The 18437-nt window shown below is 41.6% G+C and overlaps 1 protein-coding gene across 1 annotated transcript in view; it reads left to right on the forward strand.

The window, feature by feature from the left end:
- Nucleotides 1-18437, forward strand: part of LOC125465255 (uncharacterized) — a 102091-nt gene that overhangs the window by 46153 nt on the left and 37501 nt on the right. The window contains exons 5-8 of the mRNA XM_048558533.2: nucleotides 357-520; nucleotides 4641-4776; nucleotides 7498-7579; nucleotides 8273-8439. Of these exons, the coding sequence (XP_048414490.2) occupies nucleotides 357-520; nucleotides 4641-4776; nucleotides 7498-7579; nucleotides 8273-8439 (549 nt within the window). The remainder of the gene's footprint in view (nucleotides 1-356; nucleotides 521-4640; nucleotides 4777-7497; nucleotides 7580-8272; nucleotides 8440-18437) is intronic.

Below are 18437 nucleotides of genomic sequence, written 5' to 3' on the forward strand. Positions count from 1 at the left end.
TCCCATTTCTCATCACCTTCCAGCCAGGGTTACACTTTATTTAAATAAAACAAATCTGCAGACTAAACCTCAAACAAAAACATTAATTGCTGAATAAACCCATCTGTAGACAAAAAGTTAACATTAAGTCCACTGACCCTTCGGAACACAGATGCTTGTGATTCTGCCAGATCAGCTGCGTTTTTTCAGCAATTTCTGTTTTTGTTACATTTTATTTAATAAGTGCTAATTATTTTTAAACATCATAGTCCTTATTCATTTCAATGTTGATGTAGTGTCATTTATTTTTATACAATTAATTGTAAATATTTAATTGTTTGTAACCAAAACAAACATTTTCTATTTTAATTCTGCAGCGATACTATGGAAAATCCCTTCCTTTTGGCAAAAAATCATATGAAAGATCAAACATGGAGTTTTTAACAGTGGAGCAAACTTTAGCAGATTATGTGGTTCTTATTACAAAGCTGAAAACTGATCTTGATGCTAAAAGTTGTGCAGTGATTGCCTTTGGTGGCAGGTAAATATGCATTTTATATTTAATAGAGAAAATACATTTAAGTTTAAAGCTCTGCTGTCATAATCAAAACTTCAATTTTTCTTCCTTTACTTCCAAAATAACTAAATTTGCAGTAACTTCTTCCAGCTAATGATAATGTGATTAATTACTCATTTATTTACCCATGTAGAAAACTTGATTCTTTGTGGAAGAGCACCTACCATACTTTGCTATGCTGTATAAAGCTTGCATTCATTGAATTCTGATAAAATTTGCATGTGACACATATAGTAATATTTTGGGTCTTGCGTATACTATAGGATTTCCAGTTTGCAGTTGATAATGTTCTGTTTCAAAAGTAGTCAATTGTTTGTAATGCTGTATTGCTTTTTGGATACCAGTGGAATTTGTTGTTCTGTCATATTTTGCTTTGTACGCATTAATTGTGTAATGCTCATCTTTACTTTTTCAAAGCAAACAAACTGTAGTGGCCTTGTGAATGAATAAACTACATTTAAGGGCTACACAGAATATTGCCAAAGAGATTTTTAAGCAGTCACTTAGGACCGCTCAAGCTGAGTGACCCTTAATGTTCCGGCCCAATTGCAGTTTTTACTGTTGCGTGCTGCACGTCTTCAGGGTGGGCATACAACAGAATGATAAGCTGTGTCAGTGAGTGCAGGAAGAAAAAGAGAGTGATATGAGAGGGTTTTGCTGTACAGGTAGGGAGAGTACAGAACAGTGTAACTTGAAAATTCCATCTATAAAGGACAAACCATGCCACTGATCAGCTGTTGTTTCTCCTGAACATGCTGTAAATTCCCTCTAATCGAGCTGAACCCTAGTGTCTGTTTGTTCTCAGTCTTTTTAAGGATCTTAGTTGGAGCGACAGGATCTGCAGACACTCGAGAAAAGCTGCCTCATCAGATTCATCTGCCAGGCCACTGCTCAGCAGTCAGCATAAGAACAATAATCCAGGGATTTGTGTTCAAAACCCATCACCACTCTTGGAAAAATTGAACCTCTTAAATTATTAAATTTGGAATAAGTAAATATTAGAATAGTGGTCATAAAATTACCAGGTGGTCGTAAAAATACGTTGGTTCACCAGAGTGCTTTAGGGAAGGAAACATGCCAGTCCAAGTGTTTGTAAATCCAGACAGACGTCAGTGTTGCTGACTCTCTTAACTGCTCTGTGAAAGGGTTTGTAACCCTCTCAGATTAATGAACCTGCAGCAAAAATAGTATGAAAAGGAACTGTTGCATGTGACCAAGTCAATTTCAGCCTTACAAAATCCTTCACACTAAAATGTCTGTCAAAGTTGGGAGAACAGTCCCACGCAATACCAAGTAACAGCATGACATCATCATACTGTTAGCTTTCAGCTAACGTTCCAGACACCTCTGTCACTGTTGTAGACGTGGCCTGTCCAATCAGCAGATCTGACCCGCCAGCCACAGTGGTATACACTTAGAAGGAAGTGGTTTTGAGAGCTTCAGCATTGACTCATGAAGTCTCATAATGTGAGGTCAGATATTGGCGAGGAAAATCTCTGGTCACACTGCATTCCAATGTGGACAGCAACAATTCTTTGTATTAGTATACTGCCTTTTAATATCAAAGGATTATTATGAAAAGTACTTTATGACAAGCCACACAGATGTGGAGGCGAATGGCCAAAAAGCCAGGCATTAAGAAGCACCTTAAAAAAGAAATTAGTTAGCAAGATAAAGAAACTTATGAAGAATTTCCAGAGCCCAAGGGTCCTAACAGCTGAATATATGACCCTTCGCAATTGAGTTGCTAAAATTGGGATGCTGAGCATAAAATAGTTAGTGGCTTGTAGATACCTCAGAGGATTATGTGGGCTGATGGAAATTGAGAGGGAGACACCATAGAGGGATTTGAAAACATGATTAAGAATTTTAAAAGCAATGTAATATTTAACTGGAAATCAGTTTTCGTCATTGAGCAGAGGGTGGTGTGTGAATAGGAGGTAGCATTTGGATGACCAAGTTACAAAGCCTAGAATGTGGTAAGCTTGTATTGAGTTTGACAGTAAGAATTTGCGTGCTCCCGAAAAAAAAACACATTTTATTGAGACTTTATAAGCCTTGAACTGGCAATGGGATAATTGCAAGAAATACCAAAGTGAGGAGAAAATAATATTTTTTCATTTCAAAAATGAGCAAGACGAAAAGTGTTACTTTGTTGAAATTATTGATTATCAAACTTGTTAGTAATGTATGAGTGTTTCAACAGCCAGTGAACTGACATTATGGAGTCAGAGCTCGGTTTGGAGATCTTGTGATGGTGCTGCAGTGATTGAAAACTCATCTTGGAGTTAAAAATAACACCATGTCATTTTTACAATAAAACATTTTAAAACAGTATTTACACACCAGACAGTTAACATGGAGAAGGATAGCTTGAGTACAGAGTTTGTGGCAGGGATTTGTGGTTTCAGATCTTTCCAATGTTTAGCTGGAGGAAATTTCTACATTTTTTTAGTGGCAGTTGAACCTGCAGTCAAGCAATTCAAGTGTCTGGGAGGGATTGAGGAAGATGACAGTCAAAGAACATGTAAAGGATGCAGAATGTACTGTGTTGGGCCTTCAATGTCCATCACCTAAAAGTGGCTCACTGCTGTTGATAGAGCTGGCTGAATCCTGAAACTTTTAGTGACCAGAATAATCATGTGCCAGGTGATGAAACCATAATACGAGGAAGAAAATCTACTTGACTCGTCATCATCAGTGTATTGCAGATGCATCCAACCATATCAATGTTTTTAGAAACACTGAGGACAGCCTGCATCATGTAGAGCTTTGTGCTAAATGAGATAGATCCAGAGATCAAATGGCTTAGCATGAGGCTTTCAACAAGAACCAGCAGGAGGTATTGTAATTTAGAATAATCTTCAAGTTCATTGCCTGAAAATCCCTCATTCTATGTTCAAGCCAGGTAACCATTGAGGAATGTTAAAAAAGCACGTCAGGACTGGTGGCAAGGGTGCTTAAGAATGAGATCTCAATTGAAGTTACAACACACGCGTCAAAAAATCACAGTATTACAGAAAAAATACTGCATTTCTCGTTCAGTGTGGTCTTGCAGATCTCCATAAATCCACTGGTCCAAATGCTTTCATCATGCCTTTTTCATTGGCATTTTATGTAAGGCTCATGTCTGTCCTCAAGCCTTCGGCTTTTGCAGGCTGCTCATGGTGGATGTAGTAAATATCTTTTGTTCCTGCACCTGTTGCCTGTGAGCAGATGCAGTAAGGTACCTACCCCTGCCAAAAAGGGTACATAATGTTATGATTTAGCTGCCTCATTCCTTACATTCACCTTTCACTTGTTCTTCCTTATTTTTGAGCTGCAAATCATTCATTAAGTTTACTTTCGGGTTGAGTTTTTTATTGTGATATTGTTGATGCAACGTATTATAAAATCCCTGGATCCGACGTAGAAATTCCTCTGACATCCTAACCTTATAAGAGCAAAGGAGTAATGTTTACAGTGATTTGAAATATAGGTAAGGTCTTAGGACATTTTGGGTCCATTCAGCTATTTCTGAATTATAATATTTTCTAATTGAGAAAGTTAGTTTATGTTGCCTTGTAATAAATGGACAGTATTTTCTGAGCAATGAAGCCACATCTTGAAACTTTCCTTCAAAGGATTTCTGACCAGAAAACGCATTCCACATTGGATGCTGTTTGAAGTAGACCTGTGATTCTGCATTCATTCAGTTGGCTACTTCACCCATAAAGTTGGCATATAAGGAGCTTTTCAACAGCAAACAAGACAAAATCCTTGACTGTGTTTGCTGTATAGAGCCTCCAGTAACCTGTTCCTTGAGGGATAGGTTTTGGCATCCATCTCACCCAGGGAAATAATGAGACTGAGTTCTGAAATAAGAAGGTACACACTTTTGCAGAGGATGTTTTGAAGCTGGAGTTTAAATATTTTGGTTATGGTTAAATGGCTTTTTTTAACCTGCTGTTTATTCCATGAGCAGAAATTGTCTTCTTGATATTGTTGATAATGTTGGTATTTTCTACCTTGATGAATTCAAAAAAATCAGTAACATGCTGCAAAATGCAATTCTGATATCCTGCATTCTAATTTCCTTTCCTAGTTATGGAGGAATGTTAAGTGCGTATATGAGAATTAAGTATCCGAATGTAGTAGATGGCGCTCTAGCATCAAGTGCACCTGTGGTCTCCACAGCTAATCTTGGAGATAGTCGGCAGTTCTTTCATGATGTAACCAAAGTGAGTATGAATATGATATGAAAGTGCCCACATTCATCTATTTCTTTTTGCTGCGTTTTTTTTGTGCTTTCCTAATTGCTCCAGAATTCATATTTTTAGAGACAGTTCATTCCTTAATTTAAGCTATTCATCTAGTTTTTATTTATTTAACTTTTTGATACTTCTTATACATATGATGAACTGTATTATTAAAATTTGATAGCATTGAACCTAAGCAGAGCCCTCTGCTGGGTATTTGATTTCAGTATGGATCTGCGCCAGATTTGCCACCAAGTAGCAAGAATAATGTTTACAACGAATTGACCTTGAGTGTTTTTGATATTCAAGGACTTTTTAAAGTTAGTTTTGTGATTGAGTTTATAAACAGAGAATGTTTTGAGTGTTGTTATCATTGGAAAATCAAGGATAAGAATTAAATTTCAAGTTAGTAAATTTGGCATATACAAGTAAGAAGTCTGTGTTTTGCATAATAGTAAACTTTAGAAAAATAAGCAGGGGACTAACAGATATATTTAAATTAAATGGTAGTTTACAATGATTTATTCATGCATAGGTTGATACTTAACTTGCAGCAGTCCCAAAAGAATCTTAAATTTCCTTGTTCACATATCTCTCAATGTTATTTTAGCATTAAATAACATTAATTTTATTTATGAATGGAATATAGTCTTGCAGAAAGATTGTGGAATATACTGCCACATCAGAGTGAAGTAGCTATTGCATTATTCTCCTTGACATGAGGCTTGATGTGTATATATAAGTGAGGGGGAATTGTGGCATAATGGAGTAGAGTTGGGAAGAGGCAGTAAAAGCTGGCCATATCTGTATGAAATCTGTTGAAGAAATGGGATTATGTTCTCTCTAATCCAGAGAATTGACAGAGATTTGCCTGAAACATGCATAAATCTTTCTCTATCAAGCCCTTTGAAAATTGTATAACGGTTGGAAGGATATTTTCCCTATCTGCAATATCTAGAATCTGAGATGATGGAAACTCTGACGCAGAAAGTAGTTAAATATATTTCTTGTCTTCTTATTCCCTCTTTCTGTGTTGTGGAATTTACATAAGTCAGCAAAGCCCAAGAAATCTTGAAATTGTCCAAGAAATCTAGTTGATTGACAAGTAATTTAGGAATAGGTACTATGAACATGCTCTTGTGATCTTTGAATGCATGTTCTGTTGCTTACAGAATCATAAATAGATTTAATTATTGATAAAGTACTGGGAAAGTTTTGCAAATTTAAGAAGAAATCAATTTTTAATAATTCTTGGCTCAACAAATAGCTTGTTAATTTTAAGATGCAAAGCACAGGAAAAAGTATAAAAATCAGACAGACACCCAAAATAGGGAAATTGAAAAGCATTCATTCATTGCTTGATTATTTGGTAATTCCTAACATTTATTAATTTTGTTTCAAGTCTATTAAGTTTAAAAAGTATTACACTTTAGTGAACTGAGAAATTAATATATTAAAGATGTAATTGCATTGGAGGCAATTCAGAGAAGGTTCACTGGAATGAGTCCGGAGATGAAAGACATGGGAGAGATTGAGCAGTTAGGCCTATACTTCTTCGAGTTAAAAAGGTTGTGAGGAGATCTGATTGAGATATATAAGATCCCAAAGGCGTTAAAGTAGACAGAGTGGATGTTTCCCCTTGTGTGGCAATCTAGAACATGAAGTCGTAGTGTTAGGCTAAGAAGTGGCAGATTTAAAACGGAGTTGAGGACAAATTACTTCTCTCAAAGGGCTGATAATGTGTGGAATTCACTAGCCAGAATGCAGTGGATGCTGGGATAGTGAATAAATTTGAAGAGACAGATTTTTAATTAATGGATTGCAGGGTTATGAGGGGAGTCTTCAGAAAGTGCAGTTGAGGCTGAGATGAGATCAGCCACAATGGTATAAAGTGGCAGTGGAAGTTTGAGGGGCTGACTATCTCTAAAGTTCTTATGTTTTTATGTAAAACATTTTGGGTTCATATACTGTACAGTTTTGACCTTCCAATCAGTCTAGATTGTGCAATTTAATGAACTGTAACCCAAACATGATAGATCCCAAGCATGCCTTTTGGTTAAAATGTGCCATAATATAAAATATAATTGTTAATCTCATTAGGTTATCCAAAGAGACTCCTTCAGTATTTTTATATATTTTGAAAGCAATCTCAAAATCCTAGGAGAAGTATAATCTGTTTTATAGCTTGTTTTTTCTTCATAATCTTTCATTAGTAAAATGATTCTGACAGAACACTTAAATGGATTTAGTTTTTATTTCAAAGTAGCATCTATTTTACTCATGGAACACTCATTGAGTAAGAAAGTTGCGAATTTGAGCTGCACCCCCAGAACTAACCCAGGCTGACTCTTAATTGGGACACTGGTTTAAAATCAATTCCTCAGGAATTGCATTACATAATTTGATGAAGAGCAGGATGTTCACCTTGGCTGTCTTGGTTAAAATTCATCCCTCAGCCACCACCCTGTAACTGGTTAAAGTACAGTTACACCCTTGCTATTCTTGGAACACTGCTATATATTGGTTGTTGTTTTAGCCTATACAATAATAATAACTACAATTAAGGATAAATTCATTGGTTGTGAAGTGTTTTGGGGTGTGAAAGGTGCTGGAAAGTACTACTTTTTTACTTTAACAGTGACTAATTTTAATTTACTGTTATTCATTGGCATGTGTGATAATAGTTTTTAATTTTTTGATCAGGGTTTTGAGCGTAACTCGCCTGAATGTGTTTTGACAATCCGGAAAGGGTTTCAGGAGCTTGAATTTTTGGCACAACAACAAGGTATGGAGTGTCTTTTGTTTAAAAGAAGTTTGTAATCTTCAGGGTCACAAGATCTGTACATAATTTCATGCTTTTTACCACTGAATATCCAAGGAAGAATGCAATCATTGTACACATAAATCAGTGAGACCACTGTAAACATGTACAGAGAAGGAAACTATCTCAACTAGATATGCGTTTGTTCCTGGTGGCCAATGGTGCTGTAGTGGTAGAAGCAAAAAGTTAGTTATTTTAAATGCAAGTGTTCAATACAAGAGTGACATTTAGCATCACATTCAGACTTTAAAGATATATTTTACAGCAGGTTGTGGCATGCTATTAATGCTACCCTCTGAGTCTCGCGGCAGCCAGAAAGCATGTTAATAGAAACATGGGAACCTAACAAGGCTATACAAATTGTTCCTGCTAGATCATGTGTGCATCTACATTTGCAAACTCTGTCAATGATATTTTTTCAGTGCCAGAAATTTAAAGTGCAATAAAGCTATTACGTGTGTCACATGTACATTGATATGAGAAGTTCATTGTATTATTGCTCTCATTTCCCACTATGTCGGATACTTAATTTCCAGCATAGAATTGAGGCTGTAGGTTCTGTTTGTCATATCTTTCAAGATTTGAATGAACTGCTGAGTAAGGAAATCAGTCAATCACAGAATCTACCTTCTTTGTCTGTATATCTCTATTTTACAGCATGGAGTAAGATCACCAATAAACTGTCTCTCTGTAAGGCAGTGAAATCCAAGAAAGATGTTGATCATCTCTATGGATGGGCAAGAAATGCTTTTACTTACTTAGCTATGTTCAACTACCCATACAAAACTGAAGTAGGGATACATTTCCCTCCAAACCCAGTCGATGTAAGTATTTTGGTTTTAGTTGTATTTTAGCACAGAATGCAAAATGTTACTCAAAGCATTTTAAAATATAGGATCGTAGGACTAGGCCATTCAACCCGTCGAACGTTCTCTGCCATTTAATCGTCATGGCTGAGCATCCACTTCAAATCCTTTATTTCCCCTCACAATCTCTATACGCCTTTGTTATTGGTGTTGCCACACTATAAGTGGGGAGAGCCGAAAGTCATGCCCTGCTGTTTTGCAAGTTCCTACCCTGTTCACAGTGATCAATTTGCCTGACTGCGATTCATGACCAGGTTTCATCATTAACAGAACTAACTTGTTTTATTGTTATGCATTTCAATAAATGGCAGAGAGGGGATTCTTTATTTACTACCAAGTGGCTCAAAACCATACCCATTTAAAACCCCCAAACATAATATCCTCATTCACAATAAGACAGACAAAAGACTGATGTTTTAACTAAATGTAATAAAAAACAAAATGGGAACAAAATGCTGAAAATTGAAAGTCCAAACCATAAGTATGGCAGAAGTTGTCCCTGTCAATTTCTTTTTATTTTAATAGTAATGTCATATGTGGTGACAATGGTCATTCTTCACTTTAATAGTTGATTCAGACTTGATCTTGTTATAGTTTTTTAAGTTTTCCTGGTGTTTGTCTTTATGCACACGAGAGAAAAGTGGGAGGGAGGGAGAGAGAGAGAGAGAGATGTCTTCACTTTGCAGACTCTTAGTGTCTCTGTCTGGGCTGCATCTACAGATTTTGTAGCAAACTGGAACTCAACCACTCAGACCTGACATCAAACAGTCTTGTCTTTTAACTAAAAATCAATATTGTCTAGCACAGTTAAAAATGTCCATCAGTTGTCTTTTTCAGGTCACAGAACTCTTGGTGTTTTAGCTAAGTAGCAGTCTGACTTCTGTTTTAGTTTATAAAAAGAAAAATACATGGTCCATTATGATATTTCGAAATTCGTCAATGTGAGCTTTAAACATATTCAGTGACTGAACTTCCAACGCCTTTTGAGGCAGCAAGTTCTGAAGATTCATAACCTTCCAAGTAAAGAATAAAATTTCATGTCTGCCCTCAGCGCTGCCATCTTATTCTGAAATTGTGCTGCCTGTTCCTAGATTCCCCAACAGAGGAGACCTCAACTGCATCTATCCAGCCTGTCCCTTTAATTATCTTGTAAGCTTCAAGAGATCACCTCTCATTCTTAAAAGCTTTCTAGTGACACAGGCCCCTGTTCCCTCAACATCACTTCAAAGGATGGTCCTGTCATTCTGGGAACAAATTTGGTGCCATCTCCATTGCACTTTGTCTATGGCAATAACATCCTTCCAAAGGTAAGAGGACCAGGACTGCACAACACTAGCCTTCCAAATTGCTTGTTGCACGCGTGTTCGCATTCAGTGCTTTACTGACTGGGCCGCCAGGTCTCTTTTGTACTTCGAATCTCCTGGAATTTAACATATACCTGTGCACATCTGTTCCTCTGCCAAAGTGGGTAACCTCTCATTTTTCTGCTTTCTATTTCAAATGTCATATTCTTGCTCGCTTTTGAAGTCTGTTGATATCCTCTAGAAATCTTTTGCAGCATCCTTACCTAGAACACCTAGCTAGTTTTGTTGTATCCATGAACTTAAACATGTTATATCTGATTCTCTGATCCAAGTCATTGATATACATATTGAATAGTTAAGGCCCCAGATATTGATCCTTGTTGTGCCTCACAAGTCTGCCAATATGAGAATCACAGACTTACTCCCACTTTCTGCCTGTTAAAAAATCTTTAATCCACACCAATACATTGCCTCGTATTCATAATATTTGTTAATGGCGTGTGGGTATTGATAGCTAAGCCACCATTTATTATGCATCCCTAATTGTCCTAAAAAAAGGTGGTGGTAAGCTGTCTTCTTGAACTGTTGCAGTCTTTAAGTATAGGGGAATACATACTGCTGTTGAGAATATTGAGGATATTGACCCAGTGATGGTGAAGGAAATATGGTATAGTTCTAAATCAGGATAGTGTGAGATTTGGAAGGGAGCTTTCAGGTGGCAGCATTCCCGTGCATTTGCTGCCCCTCTAGTTGGACCGTATGCTAATTCCTGCAGAGGACTTTGTCAAGAGCTGTTTGAAAATCCAGATATACTATGTCCATTAACTTCGTTTTATCAATTCTCGGAGTGAAATCCATAAAATCTCCCAACAGCAAACATGATTTCCTATTAACTTATGTACTGTCAATCCCATTAGTTGCTCTAACACAACCTTCTCACTAAGCCTATTTTCACGGTGCTTCACCCTTTGGATCTCTATTTTTCGGAGGTTGCTCAGTAAAGGCAGAAAAGTAATCATTAGCTTCACTGCCATTTTTCTATTACCCATCTTCTGTCTGCAATGGGGCAGAATTAAGTCATCCACCCTATCATGTAAACTCTACCATTTGATCACAGCTGATTTGTTTCTCAAACCTGATCTCCTGCCTTCTTCCGAATACCCTGGATCCCCTTGCTGAGCATGAAGCTATTTATCCCTGTCTTAAATACACTCAATGAATTGGCTTCTACGGATTAATTACCCCCGGCTGAAGTAATTCGTCTTAATCTTGGTTCTAAACCGTCGTCCCTTCACTCTAAGTCTGTGCCCTCGAGTCCTAGTCTCTCCTATTATTGGAAACATCATCTCCACGTCTCCTGTATCCAGGCCTCTCAAAATTCTATAAATTTCAGTGGGATCCCCCCTTCTAAACTCCATCAGATGTAGTCCCAGAGTCCACAACTACTACTCACATGTCAAGCCTGTCATTCCAGGAATCATTTTCGTAAAACTTCTTTGGACCCCCTCTAATACCACATCTTTCCTTAGATATGGGGCCCAAAACTGCTGTCAGTATTCCAAATGCAATCTGACTACTGCCTTGTAAACCTACATCTCTGCCTTTGCATTCTAGCCCTCTTGAAGAGAATGCTACACATCGTATTTGCGTTCCCAACTGCCAACTGAGCCTGCATGTTAGCCTCAAGAGAATCCTCAACAGTGATTCCAAATACCTCATGTGCTACAGATTTCCAACGTCTTAGCTTGTATAGAAAATAGCCTGTGGGTTCTTTTGCTACCCAAGTGCATAACCTCACACTTTCCAACACTATGTTCCACCTGTCGCTTCTTTGCTCTCCCCCTTATCCTATCCAATCCTTCTGCAGCCTTTCTGCTTGCTCAACACTACTAATCCCTCCACTAGCCTTAGTGCAATCTGTTTATTTACCCACTGCTCTCATTTCCTTCATCTGGATTGTTAATGTGTAATGTGAATAGTTGTGGCTCCAATGTGGACCCTTGCAGAATTCTACTAGAGACTGTAAAGGGATAAAAAGACACCTTTATTGCCACTCTCTGCCATCTACCAGTCAGCCAGTCCACTGTATCCATGACATACCTTGCCCCGAACACCGTGGACTCTTATCATCTTTAGCTGCCTCCTGTACAGCACTTCATAAAATGCCTTCTGAAAATCCAAAAAGATCACATCCACTGCATGACATCCACATCCACTGTCTAACTTGCTCTTTTGTCAGGTGAGACCTCTCCTTAATGAAGCCGTGCTGACTGAGCCTTATTTTATTATGCACTGCCAATGACTGGTCTATATTTTCCTATCTTCTCCCTCCCTTCTAAAACAGGGGTCTTACATTAACTATTTTCCAGCCATCTGGGAGTCTCCCTCACTCAAGTAATTCCCAAAAGTTCACTTCAAATGCCTCTAAGAACTTGTTAGGTATTGCCTTCAGAACTCTAGGATGTGGTCCACCTGTTCTGAGTAATTTATTCACCCTCAGACCTTTCAGCTTTCCCGGCTTTTCTTTAGTGATGGTCACTACACTCCATTCTCACGCAACACCCCCACCCCTGCTGACCACACATCCCTCAAAATCATGAGCTTCTGCTATGCTACTGGTATCTTGCACCATGAAAAAAATTCAATCAAAGTACTTTTTCAGTTCCTCATCAGTTCCCCTACAGTTTCTTTGTTTCCCATTACTACTTTCCAGGGGTCCAATGTCTACTTCTCTTCCTGTCTTACCTTTTATATATTTAAAAACCTCTTCCAGTCTTCTTTAATATTATTGGCTAGTATACCTTCACTTCATCTTCTCCCCCATAGCAATTTTTAGTTACCCCTGCTGGTTTTTAAACAATTGCCAATCCTCTAGCTTCCAACTAATCATGACCACACTGTATGCTTTTTCTTTTGCTTTTATTGCTGTCCTTGACTTCCCTTATCAACCATAGTTGCCTCATCCTCCCCTTCGTATGTTTCTTTGGTCCTTTCTGTCCCCTGCTGTCCTTCTGAAATTACTCCCAGAAACTCCAGCCATTGATGCTTTGCTGAGTTCCCTGCTAGGGTCCCTTTCCCATCAACTGTGGTCAGCTCCTCCCTCATACCCTTGCTGAATTGTGATGCAATTGCATCTAATTCCAGCTTCTCTCTCAAACTACAGGGTGAATTCTATTCATATCATTGTCACTGTCCCCTTCTCCTTCAGCTTAAGAATCTAGTCTGTTTTGTTACACAACACCACATCTAGAATGGCCTGTTTGCTAGTGGCTGCTCCAAAGAAAAAGTCTTGTAGACATTCCATACATTCCTTTTCTTGCAATTTGCTATCAACCCGATTTTCCAGTCTACATTGATATTGAAGGCCCCCATGATTATTGTACTGGTGCCTTTCTTACATGCCTTTTCAATCTCCTGATTTCTTTTCCCCACATCCATAATACTGCTAGGGGGCCTGCACATAACTCCCAACCACCCCCATGGATTCCACACCTTAATTCCTTTTAATTGTTTCATTCTTCAATAACAAGGTAACCCCACTTCTTCTGCCCATCTGCCTGTCCTTTTCATGGAACATAGAACGGCACAGCATAATACAGGCCCTTGGCCCATGAAGTTGTACTGACCTATCCCACTGAGATCAAACTACCCTGCATACCCTATGTTTTACTATCTTCCATGTGCCTATCCAAGAGTCGCTTATTAGTCTCTAAACTATCTGATTCCACTACCACTGCCAGCAGCGCATTCCACACACCCACCACTCTCTGTGTTTTAAAAAAAACCTACCTCTGACATCTCCCCTATACCTTCCCCCAATCGCCTTAAAATTATGCCCCCTCGTAATAGTCATTTCCGATGTGGGGAAAATGTCAGTGACTGTCCCCTCTAGCTATGCCTCTCATTACCTTGTATGCCTCTATCAAGTCACCTGTCATCCTTCTTCACTCCAATGTAAAAAGCCCTAGTTCCCTCAACTTTTCCTCATAAGACCTGCCTTCCAGTCCAGGCAGCATCCTGGTAAATCTCCTCTGCACCCCCACATCCTTCCTATCATGAGGTGACCAGAACTGAACACCACATACCAAGTGTGGTCTAACCAGAGTTTTATAGAGCTGCAGCATAACCTCGCAGCACTTCAACTCAATTCCCTTGCCAATGAAAGCCAACACATCGTACGCCTTCTTTACAACACTACCAATTTGGGTAGCAACTTTGAGGGAACTATGGACATGAACCCCTAGATCTCTTTGTTCCTCCACACTGCTGTTAATCCTGCTGTTAATCCTGTATTCTGCATTCAAATTCAACCTTCCAAAATGAATCACTTCACCTTTTTCCAGGTTGAATTCCATCTGCCACTTCTTTGCCAAGCTCTGCATCCTGTCAGTGTCCCGTTGCAACCGACTACAGCCCTCCAACGCTGTCCACAACTCCTCCAACCATCGTGCCATCGGCAAACTTACTAACCCACCCTCCCACTTCCTCATCCAAGTTTTTTATAAAAATCACAAAGAGCAGAGGTCCCAGAACAGATCCCTATGGAACACCACTGTCACCAAGCTCCAGGCTGAGTACTTTACATCTCCTATCACCCTCTGTCTTCTGTTGGACAGCCAGTTTTGTATCCAGAGGATGGGATGCATATCCTTGGATATTTAGTTCCAAGCCCTGATCCCTTTGTAGCCACATTTATGATACCCACAGCAGTATACCACCAATTCCAGTCTGCCTTGCCTTGTTTTGTATATCACGTGTACTTCTCTGTACATCATATATTATGACTATTTCTGGTAACTTATTAGATTTTTTTTGTGGCTGACCTTTTTTTGGGGTTTTCAAAAGAAAGTATATGAAATAACTGCACAGCGGCAGGGTCCTGTCACTAAGTTACCCTTTATTTACTTGTGCAGCCTACACTAGCTGTGGCCAGCCAGCTTGGAGTTAGTCCTCAACTGAGGAGGTTCTAATCTCTGGGGTTTTTTTGAAGATACTAATCTCCAGGGTTTTTTTGGGAGATACTAATCTTCTGTTTATTTTTTCCCGACGCTACTGCCATACAGCAGTTGTACTTATTTTCCACAGCACCATGTGTGTTTCTAGGTGCAAAACACAGTGAAAACACCAGCTGTGTGATAACTTTATTAATATTCCACCATCAGGAAGAACACCTCTATGACCAAAGAGCCCCATAGGAGCAGTACCTGTGTGAAAGAAAAAGTGAAGGGGAGTGTGGAGATCAAATCGAAATAGATTGGAGGGGGAAATAAAGCACTTCATTCCCCATGGCTCCTACCTCTTCCTAAAGACATTGAGAGTATTGGTGGACACTCTATGTGCTCCATCTCTCCGGGATACTTGGGCTCGATCATAGCCACGGAAGAAGGGCTAAGGGCACACAGTCAGCCCTGATGACCCTCTCCACAGCCTGCTGCCTGTCAATGACTAGCTTGGCCAGGCCCAGGAGGAGATCTTCTGACAAACCCACTCTCTGCTGCACCTGGTGCCCAAAGATCAGGAGTGTGGGGCTGAAGTGCAACCAAAAACACAAGCGTCCTTAATGTAACTAACTGAAAAAGGGTGCAGATACCAACACCAAATATACACACGATCCATGGACTCCACTGTGCCTCAAAACGCAGTTGGGTTGAGAGCCCATGAACCAGTGCAATCTGCAGTTGCATGGGACTGCTGCAAGCAACACTCACCCCAGATCCCAAAGGGGAAAAAGGGAGGACTCCCATGTTGAGAACCCTCCATTGGGGATTTGCTGCACCTGGCAGCAAACGGGCACACTAAGGCATGAATGAGTGGTGGGTAAAGGAGAAGAGGTGGATGGTGTGCAGCAGCAGCCCGTACAGGGCCCACTGTTGGTCTGTGCATGGCACCTGCCATGTGGAGGCCGCCAGCACGCAGTTCGCCCATGAAATGTACGGCTCGTTGATCCCAGATGCTCTGACCCCAGGCTTCACGAACATGAAGCCAATAGAGTCAGTTTGGAGATTCCACCAGACGTCCACCAGGTCATAGGACTTGACACAGTCCCACAACTTCATCCCCAATGCCAAACCAGACTTAGCACCGCCATGGTCCCTGTCCTTGAGAATGCAGCTACAGTTGTACCCCCGAGGACGACACACTGGCCTTTGTTGATGGAGGCAAGATGAGCAGACACTTCATTGTAGAAGCACTTTTGCCTCTGCCTGACCAAGGGAGTGTCATATTCGCAAAGTGAAGCACCGTGCCACCCCCAAACGGGCTGCACCATCAGGTGAAGCAAACAGCCTGGCACAGTTTCCTTGATTCCGAAAAATGTGGGGCCAGAAAGATTGCTACTCCACCGGATTTGCGGGTGAGATGACTCACGTATGCCCCTCCTTGCCACTCCAGGAGCTAGGTGGTTTTGTCTCTGGGGCAGTATGGCTTTCTTGCAGGAAACACACTGCATACTTCCCATCCCAAAGGACTGAGAATTTCCGGAATCCGTGTTGTGACACTCTGCTGATGTTGATGTTTGAGGCTGCCTATATCATATCAGCAGTGTCATACAATCATCACTAAAACGATTGAAAACACTCACTGGAGGACAGAGGATGGACGTACAGGTCCTGTGCCTTCCCCGTGAGTACATTCAGGATGTTCCTAAACTGCCGATATTCGTTCGTGGCCGGCTCAGATGTGTTGCGAGCAGCCCGGATGTACTAGAAAACTTTCTGAAAATCTTTCCAGTGGTCAAGAGCCAGCTGAACCCTATCACAGCAATTGCGAGTGTCCTTGACAAAACTCCGGAATTCTTCGGTGGAGGGGAGCCCCAAGGGGTCCATTTGGGAGTATAAAACCTCACTAGGAGACAGACTCTATGTCATTCCCAGTGCTCACCACCAAGCCTGAACGCTTCTCTAGGAGGTCATCCTCAGCTGCCACCTCCTCCCTTACGGTGAGAGCAGGGGCTGGTCTGCCCATTGCCAGCTGGCTCTAGTCTCCACACCGACACCCCCAGCGTCACCAACAGGAATGTTCTCAATACCTTCTGTCAAGGCATGCACTTGGTCTGAGGCACCAGGCAGCAAAGACTTGGGAGAGGAGAGGGGTCCCGACAGTAGATGCCTGGCTACTTGTCTAAATGCTCCTCACCTGGGTGCGCGGGCCAACACATTTCTCCTCTACTGCTCAATTAACCAGTGGGATTTCCAGTTACGTTGTGTGCACCACAGCCTGCTGGGGCTCAGGCTGTTTCACAGGGACCGGTGGAGCTGCAGCAGCAGGAGGGCCCACAACAACTCCTGGGCCTCCAGAATGGTCAAGCTGCAGTACGGGAGGGGCAGAAGGCGCCCCCGGGGAAGAAATTCTGCTTTATAATTTGAATAGATTTCTCCATCGCCTGCAGGGAGCAATGCCTGTTCCCAATCACTGTGATGACCATCTCCCCTCCCCCACCTACGCTGGTGATCATGGGGCCTACAAACCCTCACCCCAGCCTCTCTAGGAACACCAGTGGCTGGGGGAAGGCAGGGGGTGTGACAAGAGCAGGGAAAGCCAGGTGCATCACTTCCTACCCTCCCCCTTCATTATCAGGTGACGGTGGGCAAGGCAGGGTCCTAACGTCTAGCCCAAAAACCCCAGTATTGATCACAGCAGAATAGGGGCCAGCAGTGGAACTCCTAAGGTCAGCTAATTCGGGGGTGGGGTCTGGTAATGTGGTACAGGGGTGTTTGATCCTGAAGCCCCTGAGGTCAGCTGACGCCCATGCATTTGTGGGTCTGGGGGATTGGGGTTTCCCAAGCTGGGTCAAGTCTGGCGCCGCCACAGAGGCATTGTCGCCCCATTATGGGGTGGACTGAAGATCCGACTCCAGAGAGCAGGGTGTGCGATGGGGAGACTGTGACTGGGGTTGGGACAAAAAGATGCATCCAATAGGGCACCCTCAATGTGCTTGGTTATCCTCCATGCCTTTTTTCTGGCAGGATGCCCACCCACTTTCCTGTTAGAGGTGGCGTTGGCGGCGACCTTCAGCTTGGGCTTCCCTCGCAGGGCTCCCGGCGTTACTTTGCTGGAGGGGGAGCGAGTGCAGAAGTATCACCTGCGGCCCCCTGTGGGGGCTTGGCGAGAGTGGTGTGGTAGGGTGTGGAATCGTGCTGCAGACACTGCAGGAAGTGAACTCCTCAGTGGAGCCCTAGGTGAGCGGGCTTCCTGCAGCAATAGCTGTCCTTGAGTGGGGCCTCAGTCAGGGCCCAGGCAGCAGCTGCAGCAGTAGAAGGCCTAGGCAGTGGTGGCAGCAGCAGCAAAGGCAGAAGGCCCCGGTCAAGGTAGAGGCAGCAGCAGAACCAGGGCCCCAGGTAGTAGTCGCAGCTGAGAGACAAACAGGAGGCTGGAAGAACGCAGCAAGCCAGGCAGCATCTGGAAGAAAGAAGCAGTCAACATTTCAGATATTACCCTTCTTCAGGACTGTATGTAGTGGTATGGAGAGCTGCAGATAAAGAACGTAGTGGGGTTGAGGCATGGAGGTGGAATGGTGGTGATAGGTGGACACCGGTAGTAGGTATGACCTGGACAGCCAGCTTGGAAGCTAGTCCTCAACGGAGGAGATTCAGATTCCCTGGTTATATTGGTCAGCCTAGGCTTCCCTGATTGGAGTTGTTAACCTGTGCCATT

The sequence above is a fragment of the Stegostoma tigrinum genome, chromosome 29 (genome assembly GCF_030684315.1).
Source record: "Stegostoma tigrinum isolate sSteTig4 chromosome 29, sSteTig4.hap1, whole genome shotgun sequence".
NCBI lineage: Eukaryota > Metazoa > Chordata > Chondrichthyes > Orectolobiformes > Stegostomatidae > Stegostoma > Stegostoma tigrinum.